We start from the raw sequence: 18,031 nt of genomic DNA, 5'->3' as shown, positions 1-18,031 counted from the left end.
CTCCACCATATCCCTATAAACCACTAACACCACCTAACCTAAGGGCAATTTAACCTAAGGGGCTGGTTTAGCTCACTAAGCTAAATCGCTGGCTCTTAAAGCAGACCAAGCAGGCCAGCAGCACGGTTCGATTCCCGTACCAGCCTCCCCGGACAGGCGCCGGAATGTGGCAACTAGGGGCTTTTCACAGTAACTTCATTGAAGCCTACTCGTGACAATAAAGCGATTTTCATTTTCATTTTTCATTTTCATTTATCATGGTCAATCCACCTAACCTGCACATCTTTGGACTGTGGGAGGAAACCGGAGCACCTGGAGGAAACCCACACAGACATAGAACATAGAACAGTACAGCACAGAACAGGCCCTTCGGCCTTCAATGTTGTGCCGAGCCATGATCACCCTACTCAAACCCACGTATCCACCCTATACCCGTAACCCAACAACTCCCCCCCCTTAACCTTACTTTTATTAGGACACTGCGGGCAATTTAGCATGGCCAATCCACCTAACCCGCACATCTTTGGACTGTGGGAGGAAACCGGAGCACCCGGAGGAAACCCACGCACACAGGGGGAGGACGTGCAGACTCCACACAGACAGTGACCCAGCCGGGAATCGAACCTGGGACCCTGGAGCTGTGAAGCATTTATGCTAACCACCATGCTACCCTGCTGCCCTGGGGCAGCATGCTCCCCATGCTGACCTGGGGAGAACGTGCAGATTTCACGCAGACAGTGACCCGAGGCAACTGTGCTAACCACTCTACTCCCGAGCTGCCCCAAAATAATCATGGCTTATTTGTTTCTCATCCCCATTCTCCTGCCTTCTCCCCATAACCCCTGATCCCCTTATTCATCAAGAACTGTCCCTCATGTGAAAACATCATGAATCTCAAACATAAACATTTCAATGGCCCATACGTGTACAGCTGTAAAGCTTCTGCCATGGCTTATGCAGGAGAAGTTATAAAAGTGCATATCAGGATCCTTCATACTGCATTTTACCCAAAGTTAAACTGATCATCTGGTGTTTCTTGGGGGATGGTTGCTCATGCGGAATTTGGCTTGGGCTATTGACTTAACCTTCCTCCAATGCATCATCCCCTGGGAGTGTGGGAGGAGCAAATGTGATGTTGCGCTATCTAGGGTACAGCATTGGTGGAAAGATGTGTCACATCTCCAACGACATCCAAACGAACCACACTTCATCCATTTCTAAAGAAAAACCATTGGTAACTCCCAACAGTGAACTGCCCGTAATTATTTCTTTTGTTTTAAATTTGAATGTGTTAAGAGATGTGTATTCCACGCTGAGATTCACGATAAAGAAACATTCTGTATGAAGCAGCTATTTCGATATTAATATACATGAGGAGACTGTGTTAAGTGTTGGATACTAACGCATGGCAGGTACCGTGAATTCATAGATGTGGTGCGGGATTCTCCATTGGCGGATCCTTCGCTGGCAGCGTGCCCATGCTCATGTGTATCCTGACGGAGTGGGGGTGGCCACAATGGGAAACCCCATTGGCCGGCTGCAGGAACGGACAATCCCGCCCGAGGTCAATCGTTAAACTGTGGCTCAAACCAACTGTGGGACATGCAGAAAGGAGAAGGATTGCCTTGTGAATCTGCTCCTGGGTCTGGTCAAAGTGACAATAAATTGATCCATGAAGGGGTCATCCAGCCCGAAAGACTGCCCCTTTACCAAGGCCACATTCGCGGTCTGGGGGCCCTGGGTAGGGAGGACGTGATATCCACTGGCATCATCGAAGCACCGGGGGGGGCATTGGGGTGTTTTATTGACCCATCTAACCCAAAGGTTAGGTGAGGTTATGGGTTTACAGTGATGGGGGAGGGGGATTGGGCGCTCTTTTGGAGGGTCAGCACGGACTCAATGGGCAGATTGATCTCCTTCTGCACTGTGGACATTCTATGATTCCATGACCTCGTCACATTTTGGTTTGATGTTTTAAGTTTCCTTTGAAATTATGTATTAATTTTACAAGATGTTGGCGTCCCTAACTGCCCTCCATTTCAGAGGACATCTGGGAGTCAACCACATTGCTGTGGGTCTGGAGTCACATCATGATGATCCCTATTAGTGTCACAAGTAGGCTTACATTAACACTGCAATGAAGTTACTGTGAAAATCCCCTAATCGCCACATTCCGACGCCTGTTCGGGTACACTGAGGGAGAATTCAGAATGCCCAATTCACCTAACAAGCACGTCTTTCAGGACTTGTGGGAGGAAACCGGAGCGTGCGGAGGAAACCCATGCAGACATGGGGAGAACTCCGCATAGATAGTGATCCAAGCCGGGAATCGAACCTGGGACTCTGGCGCTGTGAAGTAACAGTGCTAACTGCTGTGCTACCATTCCGCCATGTAGGCCAGGCCAGGTAAGGACGACAGATTTCCTTTCCTAAAGGACATTAGTGAACCAGATGGGTTTTTACAACAATCAACAATGGCCATCATTAGACCGTTTAATTCCAGATATGCCATGGTGGGAATTGAACTCAGCTCTCGCTGAGTCTCTGGATTAGTAGTCCAGTAGCAATACCACTGCGCCACTGCCTTCTTTTCAGTGGTATCCATTTTTATGCAGCTCTTATAACTTGTCCCTCAGTCTATTTTGTTTTACACGTGCAGTACCATCCACTGCCCACCACCCCAACTCTGCAAACCCATTAGTCCATATACACTGTCGGCATTCAACCAATTTACCAGGAGGTTAGGGTCTATTTCAAGTAGAGTCCCGGGTGCTGGCCTGCACATGGTCATTGTGACGTCAGGGGGAGCTCCTCGCAATCGGTGAAGTACCTCCTGTTGAAATTAAGAACACAAGTTGGAACGCAAACCTTGATTAGATGCCATCTACGTACACCAATACTGAATTGTAGATGCAGCCGCCACAGCAAAGCTGCGTGGATATTCGTAAGAACAGCCTGTGACCCTTCCAACTGATCACGTTAATTATTTTCATCCGCATGTTGAGAGAATGATGTGAGCGCCAGTATGGAACCTAACTGGGCCCCATTAAAATGTTGGCAAAGACGTAATGATGGAGTCAAGGAAATGATGAATAGGTTCTTGTTTACAAATGCAACCAGATTTTTTTTTTTAAATTTAGAGTACCCAATTCATTTTTTCCAATTAAGGGGCAATTTAGCGTGGCCAATCCACCTACCCTGCACATTTTTGGGCTGTGGGGGTGCAACCCACGCAAACACGGGGAGAATGTGCAAACTCCACACGGATAGTGACCCCGAGCCGGGATCGAACCTGGGACTTCGGCGCCGTGAGACAGCAGTGCTAACCCACTGCACCACCGTGCTGCCCTCAAATGCAACCAAATATAATCAAATATGGTCCAGCTAGTCCGTGAAGATACATAAAGAGTCAAGCCTGTTCTCTGAAGAGCAGAACAGTGTTTGATTGGGCAATCGTACCTCTCCCCTGCATAGATAATTAACATTTTCATCGTTGATTGGAGCAAACAATATTGTGCACAGCAACTAATCTTGCGTTCGCTCAGTCATTAATGAGGAGAGTGCTGATTCATGGTATAATCCTATCGCTGTGTTAACTGTTAACTATTTTATCGGCGAAGAATACAATTGGCTTCTGTGTACATGCCTCCCAGGAGGAAGGACCTCTCTTTTGAATCCAGTCCAGTGACCACACTCTCCGTGCGAAGGAAAAGTGAAATACTGCAGCTGCTGGAGTTCTGAAGGCTCACATTGAGCTCGGAGCGTTAACTTTTTGTTCCTCTGTCCACAGAGGCTGCCAGACCTGCTGAGCTTTCCCAGCATTTCCTGTCACCACATGCTCGTTTATAATGGCCTACGTTGGGCAAACAGCCTGCCCATTCGTTATGTGATGATGTGGCTCAGAGGTGAAGAGAGATTATTTGGGAAAGATAACACAGGCAGCTGGCACCTCTTTGGAGGTTCACCCGGGGATGAGTCACCGCCGTTCGGGGAAGAGGAGTAATGCGCGATCAATAACCACTGAAATGAAGGCGTGGTCCGAATTGAAGGCTTTAATCTACAAGATGTTTGCCCAGCAGCTTGAGTACAGAAAGAACGATGGCTGCTGGGAAACACGGGTTCTTATACCCCGCCTCATTGGGCGGAGCTACCTTAGTCTTGACCAATGAGAAAGCAACACTTGGGCCAATGAGCAGCGGGCCTTCTCCACCAATAGTAGCTCACACTCCCAGGTATCGTAGTGCCTCTAGTCATATTACCACAAGGAGAAACATTGTTCAGGAATACATGGTTGATACATTTTGTTACTTAATACTGGAAGGGAATGTAACGGACCTCGGACATGTGCTAGTACACCCATCAATGGGCGATAGAAGACACGTATTTCCATTCAACCACTCTCATTAGGCGGCCTATAAATGTTTCCGTACAATCAGAGTTGTTTTTAAAGTCTTTAAAAATAAGACGGGCAATGTTATTAAAACTTGAGAAATTCAGATTTTATGATACGAGGTTGCACAAGAGAGGTTTGGTTGGAGAACGCACTTCAGTCAAACTAATTTTAACCGCCATTATCTTGCTCTTCATTACATGAGCCCATTGTTCCTGTGTAAATCACTCTTCCTGGCCGCTTGTTCCATTGACTAACCATCTTCTATAAAATCAGTTTCAATGACTGACACTAAAGGGCGGCTCGGTGGAACAGTGGTTAGCACTGCTGCCTCACAGCGCCAGGGACCTGGGTTCGATTCCGACCTCAGGTCACTGTGTGGCGTTTGCACGTTCTCCCCGTGTCTGCGTGGGTTTCCTCCGGGTGCTCCGGTTTCCGTCCACAGCCCAAAGCTGCGCAGGTTCGGTGGATTGGCCATGCTAAATTGCCCCGAGGTGGGGATAGGGTGGGGGATTGGGCCGAGGCAGGGTGCTCTTTCAGAGGGTCAGCGCAGATTTGATGGGCTGAATGGCTCCTCCTGCACTGTCGGGATTCTATGATTCTATAATTAGGCTAATGGAATGTCAAGAGAATTGGAATGCAAAGCGGTAAAGGCCACGTTATCGCTGTATAGGGTTCTGATTGGAACCCATCTGGACTGCTGCCCTCAGTTCTGGACACTGCATCTCTGAACGAAGATATTGCTCTTGGAGAGGATGCAGTTTCACCAGAATAATACTCGGCCTAAAATACATCATCAAGCCAGCTTGCATAGATTAAATTTATATTCTCTTAATTACAGAAGATCAAGGTGTAGAGTAGCTGGGGCATTAAAGATTTAATAGGGCATATAGGACACTCCAGAAAAAGAGGGGCATAACTTGAACAATCGTCAAGGGGCTGGTTTAGCTCACAAGGCTAAATCGCTGGCTTATAAAGCAGACCAAGCAGGCCAGCAGCACGGTTCGATTCCCGTACCAGCCTCCCCGGACAGGCGCCGGAATGTGGCGACTAGGGGCTTTTCACAGTAACTTCATTGAAGCCTACTCATGACAATAAGCGATTTTTTTTTTTTAGTCCAGACCGAAATCTCATCTGGAACGGAAATTAAAATCTAGCCTCTCACCTACCGTGTGGTGCAGGGGACGCACCTGGGTACTTTTTCACATTGCCAGGTAGGCTCCAATGTTGCAGCTGTACCAGAACAGTTTGGTTAAGGGGCACTGTTAGTTCTGGAACTTAGGTAATGCACGCTGAGTTGAACGTTAACACGGCCGACATATCAGAGCGGCCCTGTTAACGTTTCAAAATAAATCAAGGATGATTTGATTTTGTAAGCTGCAATTTCTGTCAGTTCCCCTTGCATTATGCCCCAAAGTCGGCGTTGTTGACATGAGGCACTGTCTGCGCTGGCAGGTGATGAGCGATAAGTGTAACCGTGATTGATGTCAAAATGCTGTTTAGTAATTGCGGCCTTCAAGGATGTGTCTGAGAAAACTACCCAGCCTAACTGGCCTCCAAATCTTCATCTATTCGGGCAAAAGTTGGGACCCTGGCACTTGTGGACACTGTCGACCAGAAGCGTCACTTCTTCGATGTGTAAAGGAGTTATTAGTTTCATTCAGCTGCTTCGCCAAGGGATTTCCCTCTTAAAACCACTCACCTGATAGGATAACCCCTTCACCGGTTCTCGATTGACAGCCAGAATGACATCCCCAACTTCCATCTGGCCGGTTTCCTCTGCTGGTTGCCCCGGGAACAATCTCTTTATTCTCACCAAGCACCCTCCTGGGTCATTGTCCACTGGGTACATCTGCACGAAACTGAATCCCAAACCTGCGGAGTTCTTCTTTAACTTCACCTCAAACGTGTTACCTGTTTAACAATATTGTTTGACGTTAATAGAAGTGAAAAGGTGGCACATTGTTCTGGGACTAGAATCTATTTTCCAATGTAGAAATTATTCGGAATCTTCCCCAGAACTCCAATCTATCCAATCGACATGCTGAATTAAAAAAATATATATATTTATTCAAGTTTTCAGCCAATGTTCAACAAACCCCCCCTACCGAAAAAGGAAACAAGTACACAACGCGCAAGATTTATACATAGGGATTTCCCCAAAATACAATAGCCCCCCCATATAACAATAAGAACACAGATCGGGAAACACCCCACCCTAACCCCAACGCCACCCCAAGAGGAAACCCCCCCCTCCCCCACCCCCGGTTGCCACAGCCTGAAGAACCCCTGCACAGACCCTCACAAGGCAAACTTTATCCTCTCCAACTTGATGAACCCAGCCATGTCATTAATCCAAGCTTCCACGCTAGGGGGCTGACATGCTGAATTTTAACACACAACAGTGGGTGGGTCGCCTTCTGATCTGATATTAATATTTTAAAACTGTTGAGCCTCCAAACCACAGGGGGATTTAAGGTGAGGTAAGGGGCGGGCACATCCTACCAGATACAAGGAGGCAGGTTTGATGAGACTGGCATGTTTTGAAGTGGGTACCCAGGGAACACAGGCCTTGGCAAATTTGACAGGGATAGAGATAACGGGCGTCATCCAAAGGCCACACTGCACCCGAAATGCGCCGCATGGTCCATAGGAGCCGGGAGACCCCGCTCCCGGGACCTATCTGCCTCGCGAGGTTGAAGGCGATCTTGCTGGATGTTACTATGTGAGTCCCACCCTTTGTGGCCAAGATCAGTTTTTAGCAAATATGCATATTAGCGTCAGACAGCTAGTCTCACTTTAATATGCAGTTTCCCGAGGTACCTGAGGCATTGGTATCTATCCCCTTCGCCGCCAAGAATCGGGCGAGCATAATTCAGTACTGGTCTCCACAAACATCAACAGCTGCTGGAAGGTCATCAACTCGGTGAAAGACGCTCTTTGGTCTGCCCGAAACTTGCTGATCTTCCAGTGCAAAGAATTGTCCTCGACCGAGTGTTGCAGACTGGCACATTCCAAGGTCCAGGACTACGTGCTGAGGGACACACTCAGGCTTGGGGCAGCTGCCGCCAAGGCGCAATGGGGAAAGGCCACTGTGTAAGGTCTTCCAGCAAATGTACACCGAGGGGTGGGTAACAGTGTAAAACCCCTCAGTCTGTGTCATTAACACTCCAATTTATAAAAGAAACATGACAATGTAAATATTTAAGAAAGAACTGTAATGCAAAGAGGGATATGTGTGTCATGTCATCCCAACTGAATGGAAGAATGTCAAGGCAATGTGTAACTTTGATGGAAATGTACAGTCAGACAATCCGAAATGTTCTGTAATGTTTATTATAGATTTTATGAATAAAGTATATTTTTTGGAAAAAAAAACTGGTCTCCACAAACGGAGACCAGACGGAATGTCACTTGTGGCAGACCCCCCAGGGGATCGAAGGCCCCCAGGTGCATTTCCATCAGGCAGGGCGGTGCCCTGGCACTGCCGATGCCACCTGGGCACCCTGGCACTGCCACCTTGGTGCCAGCCTGCCACTGCCAAGGTACCAAGCTGGCATTTCTTGTGTGCTGACGATCAGGCCGGGGATGCCCTGTGCGGGCGGTGGGTGGGGGGGGAGCGAGATGCGTTGAGGCTTGGGGGGGGGTCAGGGGTCATATGGGGGGCCTCGGAGATCGGGGTGCCAATTAAAAATTCCGGCGAGCAGAGATTCTCGGTGTAGAAAATGGGGCTATGTACGTTTCCCTCCCCGCAGAGGCCCCTTATTTAACGTGAGTGGCGTTGTAGTCATGTGTTTCTCGGTGCTGCGAGAATCACTTGGCTAAATGCGCTCACTGTGGTATTTTGCTCCCATTTAGTTCAATCGTGCCCAACATGTCCCCATAATTAAACCCTCTTCCCCAATCTGAGTCTGGTGGATCTCAATTAAACTCCGGGCGTGATCAATCCAACTGAAGAATTTCTAAGTGTCATTTTAGGTGAGTTTAATTTTTTCCAGCAGTGGGGAGTCCGGCTCCTCGGAGATCGGGGCGTCAATTTGAAAGGGTGTCCCAATCTCGAAGTGAGCTTGAGGGTCCCCAACATTCCCCGCCCCCCAGCTATGGGCAATGCCGCACCCCCCCCCCCCCCCAGCCACGCCCTGCCGCATACATGTGCATTACTCCTCCCCCCCCCACACCCATCCTAGTCAGGACAGCCCACGAGGGGTTGCTGAAGGCCCCCCCCCCCTTTAGGTCCTCCCCACAGCCTTTCAGGAACCCTTTCACCCCCCCAACCATAATGAGACCCCTTCAACCCCCCTCTTCATAACCCTTCACACTCTCCCTCACACACCCCCCCCCCCCCCCGCCCCCATGGGCAAGGCCCTCCTCAGGTCCTGACCCTTGGCAGTGCCAGCCTGGCTGCAAGCCGGGTGCAACGCAGTGTCTGAATCACGCCCTCCATTTCAATTTCATATCTGAAACGATACGCCAGATGTGGTCTGATAAAGGCTTGCCACAACCGAAGCACAGGATCATTAAAACCATCCAGTGCAGAAGGAGGCCATTTGTTCAGCGACCCTCCGAAAGAGCGCACTACGTAGGCCCACTTCCCCGCTCCATCGCCATAACCCCACTGTGGTGAATCACAGTAGCATAATTCACACTGTATTACACATGTTGTACTATGTCTCTGTAAGCTCGGTACACGAGCAGTTGCGCTGCTCTACCACTCGGGGGAGATGCACTGGGAGTGTACGGGAGTTTGTACTGGGCTCCACCCTTGGCTCCTCCCCCCTAACCGGAAGTATAAAGGTTGATGCGGAGAGCCTGCCTGCCAGTTCATCTGGAGTTCATCTTGTCACAGGCAGGCTCTGTTGTAAGACGATTAAAACCACTGTTCACTTCTAACCACGTGTCGCGTGAATTGATGGTCTCATAACCCCACACTGATCATGGCCAATCCACCTAACCTGCACATCTTTGGAATGTGGGAGGAAACCGGAGCACCCGGAGGAAACCCACGCAGACACGGGGTGAATGTACAAACTACACACACAGTCACCCAAGGTTGGAATGGATCCTGGGTTCCTGGTGCTGTGAGGCACCATGTGCCACCGTGTTGCCAACAGCTTTTCTCATTTGCTTTCCAGTCCTCTTGAGAGGCAAATAACCGATTAGCATTTTTCAATCCTTTCTGTACCTGTGCACTAGTCATCGGTGATTTGTATCCATGGGTACCGGAGTCATTGATTTATTATTGTGAACCACATTTGTAGATTGGCCTCGAGAGACTGCCAGGTCAAAATGGGGTCAAGCTGTCGGCAAAAGTCCCGGTTATTTGATCCAGTAAATCCCCACAACAAAAGACGGGGAACAGGACAATGTGTCCATCTGTGTTGATACTTGCCTCTCGGGGAATAGTCTGAAACCCGACATAAAAATCCACCTCCTCCAGAGCCTGGATAACTTCACAAATTTAACCCACGTCCTTGCTTGTAGTTACCAAGTTGAAGTGAGTGGCATTTTCCTGAAAAGGGACTTGTTTTAGGCGGGGGGGAAGATAGCCTGACCCCATTTTAATCACTTCACCCGCAAGGGACCAGACACTCCACTTCAATGCGATTGAAGCCATTTGCATTTTAGTGATTTACTTTTGACAGCCTTCGCGTTCAGCGAATCGCAAGGTACATTTCCAAGAAACATCGGTTGCACAGCGTAAACGCTTTGCAAATTGTTCCAGCACATGCTCACTTAATCTGCTATTATTGACTCAAGGCAGAAACCCTTTTCACCCAGGCGGGGGGGGGGTCTCACTCAGGGAGCGTGGGTTGGGGGGGGGGGGGGGGAGATGAGCGTTAAACAGATGTGAACTCCCTTCAGGCACAACTCACAGTGAGGCAACACAATTTCTCCTTCCACATTCCCACCAGAAAAATATGCTCCTCCATGTTTATCATCAAATAACAATAGCGTACATCTACTTTCCACCTTTAATATTGTAAAATATCTCAGGAGTGCCATTAGATAGAGAATGGCACTGTGCCAAAGGAGAAGTAACCAAAAGCTTGTCAGTGTCTTAAACGAGTAGAAAGCGGTGGCGAGATAGGGAAGTTTATGCTGTGAATTCAAAGGCTCACGGTAGACAGCTAAAAGGACAACAGTTAATGAGTAGTGGGGGTGAGGGCAGGTACAGGAAGTGGAGGATACACAAGCGATTTGGGTTTCAGAGGATTGTAGGACTGAGGGAGATAACAGATTCACAAATTGTTACGCGCAGGAGGCCATTTGGCCCATTGTGTTTGCACTAGCTCTTCATTGCACTGTTAATGTAAGCCTATTTGTGACACTAATAAAGATTATTATTATTAAACGAGCATTGTAACTTGGTGCCATTCCCCTGCCTTTTCCCCAGGCCCCTGCACATTTTATCTATTCAATGAATCGATTATGGGCAGCACGGTAGCATTGTGGGTAGCACAATCGCTTCACAGCTCCAGGGTCCCAGGTTCGATTCCGGCTTGGGTCACTGTCTGTGCGGAGTCTGCACATCCTCCCCGTGTGTGTGTGGGTTTCCTCCGGGTGCTCCGGTTTCCTCCCACAGTCCAAAGATGTGCAGGTTAGGTGGATTGGCCATGATAAATTGCCCTTAGAGTCCAAACTTGCCCTTAGTGTTGGGTGGGGTTACTGGGTTATGGGGATAGGGTGAAGTTGTTGACCTTGGGTAGGGTGCTCGTTCCAAGAGCCAGTGCAGACTCGATGGGCTGAATGGCCTCCTTCTGCACTGTAAATTCTATGATAATTCTATGATGAATCATCGAATGCCCTCTTGAATGCCTCAATTGAACCTGCCTCCAGCACATTTCCAGACAGCGCATTCCAGACCCATTGTGTGAAACATTTGTTCCTTTTGCAAATCGTTTTCCGTCTGTGCCCTCTCGTGCTTGATCCTTTTACGAGAGGGAACAGTTTCGCCCGATCTACTCTGTCCAGCCCCCTCATGATTTTGAGCATCTCGATCAGATCTTCCCTTGGCCTTCTTCTCCCCAAGGAGTGCAGTCCCAGCCTCTCCAATCCCATCCACATGACGGGAGTTTCTCATCCCTTGGAACCATCCTTGTGAGCTTCTTCTGCGCGCTCGCAAACATAGCGTGCCTTACTGATGACAGAGGTATGGTAGAGCGAGGCGAAAGGCTGGGAGAGATCAGCTGATCCCAGTCAGTCCAAATTGTGGTATCTTCGCTCATATTTCCACAATTCTATCTACAAAGTACTGGTTTGACCTGTGCTCTGTAATGTGTTTATTACATTCTGTAGAACTGCCGTTATAGAGTGGGGAGGGAGATGGAACATTATGTAAAATGCATAATCTTAACAATGACTTGATGCATTTCTGCTAAGTTTTTATATGCAAAATCTAGGGGCTGTAATAACCATTAAGGGCGATACTTACTGCAATATAATGAGCTCTTGTACTTTAATAAAATTACAATGGAAAATCCTTTCTTCCTTTCATCAAACACCAATCTGTTCTATGGTTCTCAAGGTAATAACCAGGAGACGTGCCATATATTCGACCAACTCCACTTATAACTGTATTGTACCCGACATGAATAGCGGGGAAATTAAAGTGTAGAAAAAGTTTTACATGTCGCAGCGGAGTAAAGATAATTTTAATCAGATCATATATCATTTAGATTTATAATTTCTTGGGTGAGTATAATTATGCTTTATTGTCATTTATCATTGAACTCTCAAAAGGTGTCAAAGAAGCCTTGGCTTCTTTGAAATGATTGGGTGATAAGAGTTGAAAGGATGATCCTCCATCTATTAATTTATTCAGGATTTCAGGTTCTAATTGAATTCATGGAAGTGTTATCGGCAGGGAGGTCTATATCTGGAATATATTAATTATGCTGTTTAATCGCTTATCTGCCTGATGTTTATAAAAGGCACTGATCTGTGCTGATGTCTTGCCATCGCAGGACTCATTAATTTATGCGAGCGTTAAATTGTGCGCTGGCTATCAACAGTTTAGAGGGTTTAAGTAGAAACCATTTCAGAAGGCCGAATTTTCAATTCTTTCACAAGAGATATTTGTCTTTGTGAGATGTGCAATAGCCTTAAAGCGGTCAGATCCAAAGGGGTTTGACAACTCGAAACGTTAGCTCCCTTCTCTCTCCACAGACGCTGTCAGACCTGCTGGGATTGTCCAGCATTTTCTGGTTTTCTTTCAGATCCAAATAAGGGTTGTATCTGAATAAAGATTCCGATCGGTGAATCAACAAGCGAGAGTCAGTCTTACTATCCAGAATGGCTGCCTGAGGTATGGTGAGTGGTGGACACGTAAAAGGGTATCCTTCTGTCAAATGCAAAAGTTTAAAAAGCAGCCAAAGTTCATTCATACATTGTCAAACAAATTGGGGCCGGCGTGGTGGCACGGTGGTTAGCACCGCTGCCTCACAGCCACCGGGGACCCAGGTTCAATTCCGGCCTTGGGTGATTGTCTGAGTGGAGTTTACACGTTCTTCCTGTGTCTGCGTGGGTTTCCTCCGGGTGCTCCGGTTTCCCCCCACAGTCCGAAGGATATGCAGGTTAGGTGGATTGGCCGTGTTAAATTGCCCCTTGGTTTGCAACAGTTAAGTGGGGTTATGGGATTGCAGGGGTGTGTGCCTGGGCAGGATGCTCTTTCAGAGGATCAGTGTAGACTTGATGGGCCGAATGGCCTCCTTCTGCACTGTGGAGGTTCTATCATTCTATGAAACGCCATGGCCCCTTTACGCTAACTGTGGATTTTGCGAGCCACTACCAGGAGCGATTATTCTTTTTAGTCAGGACAACTGGCAATTTCACCCACTTCTCCAGGACTGAGCAGAAATTCGGGAGAAAACACACACACACCCGCACACAACACACACACACACCCGCACACAACACACACACACACCCGCACACAACACACACACAACACACACACACAACACACAATACACACAAAACACACACAACACACACACAAAACACACACAAAACACATACACACACACAAAACACACACACCACACACACACACACACACAACACAACATACAACACACACACACAAACAACACACACACAACACAAAATAGACACAACACACACACACACACCCGCACACAACACATACACACAAAACACACACACAACACACACAAAACACACACACAACACACACACAACACACACACAACACACACACAACACACACACAACACACACCACACACACACAATACAACATACACACACATACACAACATACAACACACACATACACAACACAACATACAACACACACACCACACAAAATAGACACAACACACACACACACACCCGCACACAACACATACACACAAAACACACACACAACACACACAAAACACAAACACAACACACACACAACACACACACAACACACACACAACACACACACAACACACACCACACACACACAATACAACATACACACACATACACAACACAACATACAACACACACATACACAACACAACATACAACACACACACCACACAAAATAGACACAACACACACATCACACAACGCACACATCACACAACACACAAATCACACACAAAACACAACACACACACACACTGTAATCACACATATAATTTCATATTTAAGGTTTGGATAGAATGGTCTACTCCAGAGTATGTCACTACGAATGGATGTTAGTACACGCACTAACCGGGTGCAGCAGGCGAATGGTTATAGAGGTGGATCAGGAACTCGGAAGCCATGTGTTCAATTCCCGCCATGGCACGTTGTAAAACCGTCATTAATAAATCTGTCCTTTTATGGGTTGGCACGAGAACACAGGCCTTTGAAAGCTGTTCACTTCTCAAACACCCACCTGGTTCAATACTATCCTTCAGGAAAAGAAATCTGTCATCCCTATCAGATCTGGTTTACATGAGACTCCCCTTCTATGTGGTTGGAGTTCCCTCAGGGGCTCCAAGGAAGGGGCTGGGGACAGGGATTGTAGCCTCTTTGGTGTTTTCCCACATTCCAGGAATATATTTTTAAAAATAATGCTAATTGTGTCCACTTAACAAAATGATCTGATAAAGGAAGCATTCAGCACCATGATGTTCTATTTCAAAAGTTCCACTGTAATTAAATACATCATTAAATACATGGGCGGCATGGTGGTGCAGTGGTTAGCACTGCTGCCTTACAGCGACGGGGACCCAGGTTCGCTTCCGACCTTGGGTTTGGCCCGTCTGTGTGGAATTTTGCACATTCTCCCCGTGTCCGCGTGGGTTTCCTCCGGGTGCTCCGGATTCCTCCCAGAGCCCAAAGATGTGCAGGTTGGGTGGATTGGCCACGATAAATTGCCCCTTAGTGTCCAAAGGCGCACAGGTTAGGTGGGGTCACAGGGAGAGGATGGGGCAGTGGGCCGAGGTGGAAAGTTCTTTCAGAGCATCGGTGTAGACTCGATGGACCAAATGGCCACCTTCTGCTCGGTAGGAATTCTACGATTCTACCACTGTCAGGATTCAGATTTATTGTGCAAAGTAGCATTGGAAGAGGCCTCGACCAAGAGCACATATGTAGATTATAAGAAGCTTTTTTGTCAATGCCTGAGAGGATCTGGGCCCAATGACAAAAGATTCCAATTAGATGAATCAAGAGAATCAAAATTTCTGAGCTCCGATGTAGCATGAAAATGCTGGGAGAATATCAACCAGAAAATCATATTTAATTATGTATTTCCATTCCTGACACGTGACTGGAGATGTAGAACTATTGTTGCTGTTATCCAGAATATGTGACGAGCGTTTAAAAATAAATTATTTTGTTATCGGTAGAAGCAAAATTGGTCGCCTTGCCTCTTTTGTTCGGGTTTGACCGAGAGGCACTTTTCTACAAATGAATAGCAAACATTGAAGGAAAAAGTTAAATTCAATGCTAACGTTCCCTCAACTATCTTTCTTTCCGTTGCTGTGGAGACAGGTTATAAATTATCCCACAAGAAGAGACGCGTGATAACAGGGTGCTCTTAAAATCAGTTCCTACCATCTGTCACGAAGCTGTAGTCCTTGGGCACGGCGGACAAGGTTGTTACCATGGAATCATCAGGATATTTATCTTGTTTCTTGTATCTGTCGTCAGGGAGAATGGGTCCCGATTGGCCTTCGTGGTTGGGACTCCCAGCTGTCGCCTGCTGTCCTCTCTCGAGCACCAGCCTCACCACCTGGCAAAGAGACATGGAGTAATCGGGTGAGTCGTTTGTCACTCAGCCGACGTCTGGCCACACACAGAGGACTGTATGTTCCAACACATCTGGTTTTTCCCTGCACGCACCCTGCTCTGTAACATTGCGCAGAGCTCCCAAACCAGAATAAAGTGGAAAGCACGTGTGTAGATGTAAGCCCAGTGCAGGTGTGGGTCCAGTTTCCGGGTGCTCCGGTTTCCTCCCACAAGTCCCCAAAATATGTGGGGCGGAATTCTCCGCAGGGGGCCGAATTCGTGAAGGCCGTCGTGAACTCGGCCGAGGTTCACGACGGCCTCGGAGCCCGCTCCCCGCACCTAATTCACCCCCACACTGGAGGGCTAGGAGATTTCTGGGAGTGTGGGAAGATTTAGGAAGATCGGGATGAACCCATACATCTTCCTGCAAAACAAAACATCCAATTCTGCCAATAACAAATATCTCGGCACTACTTTTAAAAATATGCCCCGTGACATTGTCGTTTTGCAAGTCACAGATTTCATTGAAAGGTGCCTGGCAAATCAAATGCAAAATTGTTTGCCAAGCATAGAGACAGAATAAAGCAACTCACATCCAAACCCCTCGCTGTGTCACAAAGTTGTTAACTGTGGGTGAGGGGACTAAGAGTTAGCTCTGTGTGTTTTTAAAATAAAATATAGATATCCCCATGCCTATTCCTAAAATGTCAGAAACTGGATAGTTTGCTGTTAAAGTGGCTGAAGCTTTGCATGTATGTCACCCTTGAACAAAAGGGGCTAGATGGAAGTATCGCGCAAACTTAAACCTCGTTATCTCAGGAGAGACACGAATGAACCCTCCTGTGGGCTGCAGAGGCGAAGTTCGAAGAGAAGGTCATCTTAATTTCATATCCCAGGCAAGCAACCAGAGTCTATTAATCTGCTGGGACAAAGGTGCCCACCAACCGCCTTTCAATTTTTAATGGCCGGGGTATTTAACTATCATAGATTATCATAGAATTTACAGTGCAGAAGTAGGCCATTCGGCCCATCGAGTCTGCACCGGCTCTTGAAAAGAGTACCCTACCTGAGATCAACACCTCCACCTATCCCCATAACCCAGTAACCCCACCCAACACTAAGGGCAATTTTGGACACTAAGGGCAATTTATCATGGCCAATCCACCTAACCCGCACATCTTTGGACTGCGGGAGGAAACCGGAGCACCCGGAGGAAACCCACACACACACGGGGAGAATGTGCAGACTCCGCACAGACAGTGGCCCAAGCCGGAATTGAACCTGGGACCCTGGAGCTGTGAAGCAATTGTGCTATCCACAATGATACCGTGCTGCCCCATCTATCTCGGGAACCCTGTTGAGGAATACACATGCCTTGTAAAAGACGATATGGAGAGGTGGAAGTCATGTGCCATGGATCTATAGCTTGTGCAACCAGTAATATTGCCTTGCTGTATTGCAAAATCTGTCTGCCATTTTGCCATCTAACTACCAGTAGCACAGAAAAGCGGCTTTGCCCAGGCTGAATACCCAGTCGCCATCTACACTGTTACTACGAAGAGGTCTGTATCATTGCCTACAACACTGATTCATCTCTGCATGCCTAGCTCATCATGTGAAGTCAACACCATCAGTAAGATAAATTATACAGCATTGTTTTTCAACCTGCCAAACTCCGTGAATGAATAACTCATTGGACTTTGATGCTGGACCACAAAGGATACAAATGAAGAGATGGCCACAGAGGTGTCTGCAGACATGAAAGCTTTAGATAAGGTAAATAAAGAGGAACTGCTTCGATTACCAGAGGGTGCAGATTCAAGGTGGTCGACAAACAGATCAAAGGCAACGCAAGAGAGAATTCAGCAGGCTCGGTTAGTAAGTTTGCAGATGACACCAAGATTAGTGGCAAAGTGGACAGTGGAGAAGGCTATCTAGGATTGCAACGGGATCTTGATCAATTGGGCCAATGGGCTGATGAATGGCAGATGGAGTTTAATTTAGATAAATGTGAGGTGATGCATTTTGGTAGATCGAATCGGGGCATGACCTACTCAGTTAATGGTAGGGTGTTCAGGAGCAATATAGAACAAAGAGATCTTGGAGTACAGGATCATAGCTCCTTGAAATTGGAGTCACAGGTGGACAGGATGGTGAAGAAGGCATTCGGCATGCTTAGTTCCATTGGTCAGAACATTGAAGTTGTACAAGACATTAGTAAGGCCACACTTGGAATACTGTGTACAGTTTGGGTCACCCTACTATAGGAAGGATATTGTTAAACTAGAAAGAGTGCAGAAAAAATTTACTAGGATACTACCGGGACTTGATAGTTTGAGTTAAATAATAATAATCACTTATTGTCATGAGTAGGCTTCAATGACGTTACTGTGAAAAGCCCCTAGTC

General features: G+C 47.3%; 1 protein-coding gene across 2 annotated transcripts in view; it reads right to left on the bottom strand.

The window, feature by feature from the left end:
• Window positions 1–18,031, bottom strand: part of ptpn20 (protein tyrosine phosphatase non-receptor type 20) — a 364,145-nt gene that overhangs the window by 141,063 nt on the left and 205,051 nt on the right. For both annotated transcript variants that reach the window (XM_038782830.1, XM_038782831.1), the window contains 3 exons: window positions 15,451–15,628; window positions 6,093–6,304; window positions 2,735–2,833 (listed from right to left, as the gene is read on the bottom strand). In XM_038782830.1, coding sequence (XP_038638758.1) covers window positions 2,735–2,833; window positions 6,093–6,304; window positions 15,451–15,628 — 489 coding nt within the window. The remainder of the gene's footprint in view (window positions 1–2,734; window positions 2,834–6,092; window positions 6,305–15,450; window positions 15,629–18,031) is intronic.

Source organism: Scyliorhinus canicula, chromosome 22 (genome assembly GCF_902713615.1).
Source record: "Scyliorhinus canicula chromosome 22, sScyCan1.1, whole genome shotgun sequence".
Classification (NCBI taxonomy): Eukaryota; Metazoa; Chordata; class Chondrichthyes; order Carcharhiniformes; family Scyliorhinidae; genus Scyliorhinus; species Scyliorhinus canicula.
Note: the sequence above shows the minus strand (reverse complement) of the source record. Positions and strands in the feature narration are given on the sequence as shown.